Genomic DNA, 9,449 nt, shown 5'->3' on the forward strand with positions numbered 1-9,449 from the left:
CAGGGAGGGCGGCCCAGCGCTCGTGCGGGCTCCGCTCTCGGAGCGAACATGCTCGGCTCCCCGCAGCCCGGCGACGCTCCGGAGCGGAGCGCGGCTCGCCCGCCACTCAGCCCCGCCCGGTCCGGCGAGCGGCACAGGTTCCCGCAGCCCCGCCTGCCCGACGCGCGCCGGTTGCCAGGCGCCAGGAGCTTCCGGGCCGCCTTACGCTCTTGGTCACCAGCCGCGGTCTTCTCCCAGCAGGGACTGACGATTAGGGTGCCCAGCCAGGAAGGCCCCTGGGCGGCTAGAAGGCTGCTTAGGACACACTCAGCAACTACTATAGGTGCCACCACTATAGTAGGGGCACCTGCAAGGGCACTGCTACGGCAGGTGGTGGAGGAGGGCGGAGTGCAGGTTGGGAAGTAGCTGATTGAGGCTGGGTGTATAGATAGGACTCAGACACCGCCCAAGTTCAGAGAGGCACAAAATTTGCGCCAGGCGCCTGTAGAGTGGGTAGTGGGCAGTTAGGCAAAGTTACGTTTTCTCCGGGTTGCATTTTTAAGATTCAAACTAACCAGGCTCTCCAGAGTACTGTGAAACTTTCAAACAGCCCAGCAATACCTGCTATCTCAATCTCAGGTTAAGTGACCTAGTCATTCCAGAGTTCCCTCAACATGCCCGCCCGAAATTCCATGTTCTATGTCTCCTTTGTCTAGGTTCTTTGGTGAAAGCTTAGGTGCGGGTCCGTCCCCTCCCCAGTAAGGAAGCCTAGCACCCCGACTTGCGTGATAGGACCTTAGCATCTATACTTTTGCTGAATTAAACCCTCTAGCTCCATTTCATGACCCCAGATAGGGCTGCAAGTTTAGCCCTAGTAATAGACAGTTTCAGATTTTTCAAAACTGAAGCTGCTTTCAAACACACCACTTTTCTGTGTTCATTAAGTTCCACACTCACACTCCCTAGTTCCTCTGGTTAAGAAAACTCTAATCAGATCTGGAACCTAATACTTATCCCACCACTGGGGCGCCTGGGTGGCTCAGTGGGTTAAAGCCTCTGCCTTCAGCTCAGGTCATGATCCCAGAGTCCTGGGATTGAGCCCCACATCAGGCTCTCTGCTCCGCAGGGAGCCTGCTTCCTCCTCTATCTCTGCCTGCCTCTCTGCCTACTTGTGATCTCTGTCAAATTAAAAAAAAAAAAAAAATACTTATCCCACCACTTACTTGTGTGATCCTGGGGGAAGGAAAGTTAACCTCTCACCTAAAAAATGGGGATAGTGGTATACTTACCTAATGGAATAGGCTGCACATTAAAATGACGCAAAGAATTTAAAGAGAAAGGCCTGGGACCCATCCCCCCAACTAATCGGTTCTAGGATTGCCCTCAAAGTGGAAAAGGGACCAAGAATTATATAAAGTGTACACTAGCAGTCAATACATGATTGAATGTTTATTATTAAATGGTCTGCTGTCATATCCTCTTGGCTGTCACATCTGCCACTGACACTGCCTCCCAACTCTTGACTCCTGCTGTTCTATCACCAGTTGTCCAAATTCTACCTCCTTTGTGAAATTTCCCAATCTGCACAGCATGAACAATTTCCTATACTCCCCTAACATGCTGTTCTATTTTCACATAATTGATCCCTACATAAAACTCATCTTTGAGTCCTTTACAGTAACATATGTGCATGTATACATACATACATACATGTATTTAATCTCCATGAACCCACAGTGCAGCCCCCAACTCCTCTGACCATTCACCAAGGACAATGTGCCTGCAACTGGAAAATTAAAACTTTAAATTCCTATTGCTTTCAAGAGGTTGATTCAGTCAATAAAGCAAAAGGACTGCAAAGCACCAGGCACTCCCTATTCTAGGTGCTAGAACAGAGAAGGCAAATACTCAAACCTTATAGTGGTACATAGTACTGTATGTACTCTCAAAACCTTGAGTGGCTGTGAAAAGCAACAGGAATAAATGGAAAAGTATTTCAAGGAGTAAGAAATGCTGTGAAAAATACAGGGTTATATTAAGAAATGTGTCATAAGAACTTTTTCCAGAATTACCAAGTAAAATACACAGACCTGAGGGCCAAGTGTTCCAGACACAAGATTACAAGCACCAAGAGTAATTAGAAGCTTGTCATTTTTAAGAAACAAGAATATAGCTGGGAACTAAAGATCAAAGAATGGCCCTCCCAAACATTTCCCTGCCATAATTCCTGGAATATGCTGCCTACAGACAACTTTTCCTAATGTACTTAAATTAAGGAATTTGAGATGTGGAGACTATCCTAGATTATCTGGGTGTCTCAATTTGATCACAAGTGTCCTTAGACTTTGAAGATGGAACAAGGGGCTACAAGCCAAAAAATCCAAGTGGTTTCTAGAAACTGGAAAAAAACACACCAAGAAATTGGGTTTTCCTTTTCCTCTAGAGCCTTCAGAGGGCAGACAGGCCTGATGACACCCTGACTTAGCTCTGGGAAACCAATTTTGGACTTCTTACCTCTGAAATTGTTAAAGAAAATAAATGTTTTAAGTCCCTCAAGTTTGTAATTTGTTACAACAGCAACAGGAAACAAGACCTTAGTGCCTACTACTCTGTATCAAGTACGAAGTTGAAAGGATTAAAAAGCTGGCCTTAAAAAGTTTTAACCAAGCAAGGGAGACATCTGTATCAAAGCAACATTTTGGCTGGTTCGGTATGAGTCTGTAAAGAAAACAGTGGGGGCAGAATGTTGTCAGTCTTCCCCTACAGGTGGTTCCAACACCCCAGAAAGCGGACACATCCTCGACATCTCTGTAGCACTTATCTCATAGTACTTGTGTTATGTCTAGCTTTCTAATTAGACTGACACATGAAAGTATAGGCTCTTTTACTTTGTATGACCCTGCTAGATGCTCAAGATATAATATACAGTAAATAGTATTTACTTAGTACTTTGAGCTAGGACTGCTCTGAACACCTGATATCAAAATCCTAGATTAGGCACATCTAAACTATCTTCCCCATTTTGCTGATAAAGATTCATTGGCCCAAACTATTAAGTGAAGGCTGGATATGAACTCATTTTGTCTCCAGAACACTCAATCCAGCCTATGACAAAAGAACTTCCAGAGCAGTATGAGGTAACACCTGCTAAAGATCAGTGAATGCAACAACTAAGCTTCATGACTTGAAGAGAGGTAGCTAGTTTAAGATCTTAGAATTGGAATGTTGAAGGGCACAAAAGTAAATTTACGTATGTAGGTAAATTTTTGTAGAACCAACTGGGTGAGGCCCAGACTTTCAAAGATTGGTTAGCCTTCTAGGGAAGAGTCCCCTTAGGTGATACCATCTTTTAGGAGGTGGGTTTTCTAAACAAGGTGTTAACCTGCATTTCAATAGGTTCTAACAGTTCACAAAGCATTTTCATACACCTTTTAGTCCTCACAATCCTGTGAAGTCAGACCAATTACCCCACTCTACTCCCTAGGACCTAACAGCAGAAATTACCACCCTAACATGCCTTCCTCCTTTCCTGCTTTGCAACTGCCTAGGTTCCTTTATTCTGAAGCAAGCACTTTAGACTGCTCTATGGCAGTATTAGATGTCTGCAACTCCTCCCTTACTCCCAAATGCTCACATGGCTGTTTCCCCATCCTCTGGGCCTCTGGCCCCAGTCAGAAAGTAATTTGTATGAACTGAATCTCCCAGACTGAAACATGTCCAGAAAGGCCATGTACTGACAATATACCATTTATCCTACATATTCCCAACAGATGTTCCTATCCCTCCACCAGCTTCAAAAACTTTTGCTTCGGGGAGCCTCGGTGGCTCAATGGGTTAATGCCTCTGCCTTTGGCTCAGGTCATGATCTCAGGGTCCTAGGATTGAGCCCCGCATCAGGTTCTCTGCTCAGCAGGGAGCCTGCTTCCTCCTCTCTGCCTACTTGTGATCTCTGTCTGTCAAATAAATAAATAAAATCTTAAAAAAAACACAAAACCACTTTTGCTTCTTTGGGTAATGTGTCCATTTGTGGGCTATAAACAAATGTACAACTACTGACAGTGGGCATTTACTGAAACACCAAAATTTCTTGCAAAACACTGGTACACTCAGTAACATGTAATACTGACTTGACAAACTCAAGAATCTTCTGAAGATGGTTCTAAAGAACCGCCACACCACTGGCACAATCAATGAGGACTACAAAAACTTTTTATATGTACTTTGTATTATGTTCTACACTGAAAACGATCAGTTCACTAATCTGAGATACATCCAATACATACGAATTATTACTTATAAACTAAGAAACCTTTTCACGTTTTTGCTCGTTAGTGCTATAGGTGCTCCAAAACAACTTGCATCTATGAGCACTAATTTCATTTTTTTCCTTTATAACATCAAAATGCATAACAGAATTATTAAAATCTTACCTAAATATCCAGAAGCAAAACAAAAAATGGAACACAAAAGGAAAACACATTCACAACAGTACTTTATAGAAAACCCAAAGCCTCAGAGGACAGAACCTCAGCAACATTATTTTTCTTTATAAACTGAGTTTTTATTACCTTACCTATAAATCATGCACAAAAGCCTATGAAATAGGCTTCCTTAGAACAGAACTACCTTGGCTAACTATGTGGCACAATGCAAAAGTGAAAAATTAAGAGAAATTCTTTGTACAGAAGAGTCTTTAATAAACCTAAGTAATGTTTTCCATCTATCAAGATACAAATGCGACCCTAGTTTTACACGCAAAGACTGTTGACTTTTAATTTTTTTTTAAATTTGTTAGAGAAAGAGAGAGAGACAGCTTGCGCACGCAAGCACAGGCAGACAGTGGTAGGCAGAGGCAGAAGCAGGCTCTCTGCCGAGCAAGGAGCCCAACAAGGGACTCATCCCAGAACGCTGGGATCATGACCTGAGCCAAAGGCAGCCGCTTAACCAACTGAGCCAACCAGGCGTCCCTTGACTTTTAATTTTATCACACACTTAAGACTTGCTTTAATAGGGGCACCTGGGACTGAGTCCCACGGGGGGGCTCTCTGCTCAGTGGGGAGCCTACTTTACCCCCCTCTCTGCCTGCTGCTCTGCCTACTTGTGATCTCTGTCAAATAAATAAATAAAATCATTAAAAAAAAAATAGTTAAGGGACAGCAGGGTCAGGCTAGCAAAGAAGTCACCAAGACGACAACACATTTCCATTTGAGAGTAGTCCTTTATTAACTGGCCCGATTACAAAAATAATCATGGTAGATACCTGAAAAGGGGGGGAGGGGAAGAAAGGCTCATTAAAGAAACCACCTTAGTAGATTACAATAAACATAAATCAAGAAATTTTAAGAAAGTGCTTCAGAAAAAAAACCCAGGCTTTTTTTTTCTCTTTCCTCCATAAATATCCACAAAAAGAATAATCACACCAGCTGTAACCAGGTAAGATGACTGACTTCCTGCCCCTTAAAAATATTAGAACCCAACCCAACACTTAATAATATTTACCCCAAAAGCCCAAGATCACCACCACATTTACTCTTATTATTAAGTAAACTTTTATTGAGATTTAGCTGCTCACCTTAGTTCATTCTTCGAATAAGCCTATTGATCTGGTCTTCCCTGTTGCCAGCATCTCCACCTTCCACAAAATGGGTGGTCTTTTTCTTCATCCCCCCTCGTGGAGAAGATAATTTGAAGGGCCATAAAAAGTTGTTTGCCTCTTTGAAACGTTTTCCAACAGTATAGATCTCGTGAATCAGATCCTCCATGCAGATGATGCCATATTTACCTGAACATTTTAAAGATCATTAAAATCGTTAGCTGTTTTTATAAACTTTAGGATATTCAGCAAGGACAATTACAGGCCATGAAACTTTAAATCAAGAGTAAAGTGGCAAAGAGGAAAATTCATGGCTGTATTTACAAAGATGAAGCTTGAGCCAATGAAATCATAACTTACACTTTCCACAGACTTGTGTATAGGGAACATGGATAGATTAATAATAGAATGAATATATGGCAACAAGATGCCAGAAAATGTCAAACTTTTCTAATAATCAAGTTTATCCTATAGGCAGAACCTACCAAGAGATCGGGCAATCAATGTGTTATCTGTCAGGGCAATTCGCTTCTTGTTGATTTTGCCATAACCACGCTTGTAGATTAATTCATTCACTGACTTCAGGTTAGGGTACCTAAAATAGAAAAAAACAAAACAAAACAAAACAGATCTAAATGACCAAAGAATAGGGTTATTACCATTAGAACATCTGAAATCCACCTTGCTAACATCCAGTTCGAAAGGAACTCTTAGTAAAGGACAGACTTACCCCCATGCTATATATGGTTCCACAATCCTTAACATGTTAACTGAAGCCTTGTTGAGCTTAACAAAGGTGCCATTGAAGATTTGACGAAGGCGAAGGAGCTGCAACACCTTTCGAACCTTCGGGCTCACACCATTGATGCTGCAGAAGAAAAAAGGACTTAGCTTTATCAGAATTTTTATTAAGAATAGGAAACAAACTATTATAAATTCCAGACAAGTCCCACCTAAATAAACAGAAATCTTTTCATGTTACAATGACCACTGGCATTTTTCCTTTAATTAGCTACTCTGACATTTTAAACTTCCTGACCTATTTTCTTTTTTAGCTCCTGAGTCTTTATAAAGTTTGATTTTCAAAGCAAATAACAGGTCTTATCTCATGCTGTCTAGACTAACTATGTTCTGCAGTTTTCAGCAATGTTCTTTCAATGTGAAATTTAATTATGAATTGATACTTTCATTCATTTTCAACAGGCTGGTTCTGAAGTACCTGTATCACCAAAACTTTTTGCCAATTATGTATTTAAGCTTAAAAACTAAGAAGACTTGATTTTATCCTAGAAACTCACTGCTTTTGAAAACGGTGCATCACAATATGGCACATTTTCTGTAAGAAGTTTTTTTTCCTAGGGGCCAATTTCAGTGTATTGTGGTCTGTGTGAATACCTTGTCTCACAGATGTTCTGCGTTACAATTCAACATCGGAACCTATTTCTTTCTTTCTTTTAAAATTCTATTTTTGACTGAGAGGGAGACAGTGAGAGGTAATACAAGCAAGGAGAGTGGGAAATGGAGAAGCAGCTCCCTGCTGAGCATGGAGCCTGATGTGGAGGACTCCATCCCAGAACCCTGGGATCATGACCTGAGTCAAAGACAGATGCTTAACGACTAAGCCACCCAGGTGACCCAACATTGGAACATATTTCTACTAGCTTACCTAGAGGCAGAATTTCTGTGGGTTTCTGGGTTGGTTCAGCAGCTCTTGCTTTGACCATAGCTACAGCCATGTTCTGTATACCAGCCACTTGCTATCTTATCCCCCGACCCTTTTACCACTTCATGTTGTAGGCACCTTTGTAAGAACACTTTGGCACTTATACTCTAGCTTCTTTTGAAGATCATCTCCAGGACATGGAATGGAAATTCAAATGCTCAATCAGAGAACAGAAAGGGCTTTGGGCACAGGCCTTGCAACTAAACCACTAAAGCACAACCCTCCATGTTCTATGCCCAAATATCTTTATTCCAGTGTTTCAGAACCAAAGACCCCAGAAGCAATGTCAGGTCTTGCTGAGACCATGGAGCTTTCCCTTCAAAACCAGAACGCCATGAAAACTGAACTCACCCTCTGATCCTGATGACAAACGCCAACTTGGGTTCTGCAGGTACGTAGAAGTTGCCAGCTTTTCTTGCCATCCTCGCCATCCGAATCTCGGTCCGGTACATCTGTCTGTACTCCTTGTGGTAATGCTTGGCTTTCTCATAGATAAGCTTCCTCCTTGCCTTTCGAAGCTGAAAACCAATACGTTACTCATCGGATTTTGAGGTCCCAAACACAATTAGCGATACCAGTGTAACTATCCTACCTACTGCGACGCTAGTTCTACTAGAAAAACGTTCCCTTGAAAACGTCTTCCTTGCCACAGCATGCATCAGTATCTCCAAGGGCAGACACTGCCTTCATTGAAGAGCTAATGACCAAGCTCCCTGGGACAGGGGGTGAAGTTAGCAAGTCTGGCTGAGAAAGAACATCTAGTTCCCAATCCAACCACAAGGCCTTTACGGGGACAGTGCCTCACAAGTTTACTTACCATCTTTTGAGCAAACTTCTTCCTCAGACGCTTGATCTTCAGCTCTGCGAAATTCCTTCGCTTCTTTTTAAGGGTTTCTGGCACGGCAGGAACCTTCTTTTTCTTCTCCCTGGCATCAGTGAACACAACTTTATGAGTAGTTCCAAGAGCACGCGACATCGCCTCACACCTCATCCGTACTGCGCAGGCCTCGTCCTTTAGCACAACTACCGTCACTGCTTCTAAAAATCTGTATCTTCAGCTACTCTAGCTCCCGCACGCTGTGGTGGAAGACGCAGACTTTAAGGAGTTTCTACGCCACGTATCCTCGCCTTTAAACACGAACCCCTTCACTTAAATTAGGAGTCGGAGACTACCACAAATTCACATCTAAAGCACCGTCAGCCCCGGCCTCCGGGAACTGGAACACCTAGAGCCAAGTTAACGAAACGTACACACTGAGGAACTGCTGCGAGACATTCCCAGACTCCTAACGAAGCTGAGGCGAAGGGCCTAGGATTCTCAAGAAAAGAAACGTACAAAGCCTCCCAACGACCACCAAGTCAGAAGGTCTAATGTCCCACATGCTAACACCAAAAGCCTGACGAGGGAGATGACGCGGCCAAATACCAGCTAAACGCGAACCCAACTAAAACGTTCTGCGTCTCCCTTTAAAGACAGGAATACCCACCGGTCCCGCACATCCTCGGCTCTCACACCTCGTTCCCGGTTCATCTCCAAATCCTCCGCCCCAAGGCCGCCTGCATCCCATCTTAGCCCAGCGGCCCCACTAGTGTCACAGAGCGTCACAAACACACAAACAAATGGGTAAAGGTACAAGCTACCGCCGGATCGAGGGAAAGTGAGACAAAAGATCTCTGGTTTCGCGGATGGAGAAGGATTCTCACACGGACGAAGAGCAACTTACTCTGCACCCTCCATGGTTCCAGCCGGAAAAAGAGGAAGTCGGCGCATGCGCGCTGTCCACTTAAAGACGACAAGAGCGAAGCCCCACAACTCATAGGTGTCCCAGGATAAGCCAGAAAACAACTCGGAACTGAGAACTCGTCTTGCAGACGCAAAATTAAGCACTCCCCTGATTCTGCACCTTACGATCAAGTTTCGGGTAAAATTCGTTTGAGAAAATGCATACATCGATTAGACTCTTTAAGCAATATCATAAGAGCAAAGAGTGCTGACACCTTGACTACTCGGGGTCCTAGTCCCTAGGCTGCGCTGACAGGGTACTTCTCGAATTCCACCCAGTACTGTACGCAAATGACACGCCGCACGGGGGCGAACTACAAATCCCGGCATGCAGCACACTCCTTGCCCGCCCGGAGGTAGCGCGACGTTTG

At 43.5% G+C, this 9,449-nt stretch overlaps 1 protein-coding gene across 1 annotated transcript; it reads right to left on the reverse strand.

Moving 5' to 3' along the window:
• Nucleotides 1-5,177: 5,177 nt before the first annotated feature.
• Nucleotides 5,178-9,122, reverse strand: RPL7 (ribosomal protein L7). The gene is made up of 7 exons (XM_032315898.1): nt 9,020-9,122; nt 8,113-8,221; nt 7,647-7,813; nt 6,303-6,440; nt 6,058-6,167; nt 5,552-5,761; nt 5,178-5,239 (listed from the first exon to the last, which is right to left on the reverse strand). The coding sequence occupies exons 1-6, from the start codon at nt 9,064-9,066 to the stop codon at nt 5,553-5,555; spliced, it is 780 nt and encodes a 259-aa protein (XP_032171789.1). The 5' UTR covers nt 9,067-9,122; the 3' UTR covers nt 5,178-5,239; nt 5,552.
• Nucleotides 9,123-9,449: the final 327 nt, after the last annotated feature.

Source organism: Mustela erminea, chromosome 16 (assembly GCF_009829155.1).
Source record: "Mustela erminea isolate mMusErm1 chromosome 16, mMusErm1.Pri, whole genome shotgun sequence".
Classification (NCBI taxonomy): domain Eukaryota; kingdom Metazoa; phylum Chordata; class Mammalia; order Carnivora; family Mustelidae; genus Mustela; species Mustela erminea.

Bases quoted from the DNA above. Each gene is read 5' to 3' on its own strand.
- RPL7 (XM_032315898.1), bottom strand. From the start codon at position 9,066: ATGCGCCGACTTCCTCTTTTTCCGGCTGGAACCATGGAGGGTGCAGA. The intron at 7,814-8,112 runs GTAAGTAAACTT...ATTGGTTTTCAG, and splicing joins AGAAGTTTGCTCAAAAGATG to CTTCGAAAGGCAAGGAGGAA. The intron at 5,762-6,057 runs GTAGGTTCTGCC...TAAAATGTTCAG, and splicing joins ATTGATTGCCCGATCTCTTG to GTAAATATGGCATCATCTGC.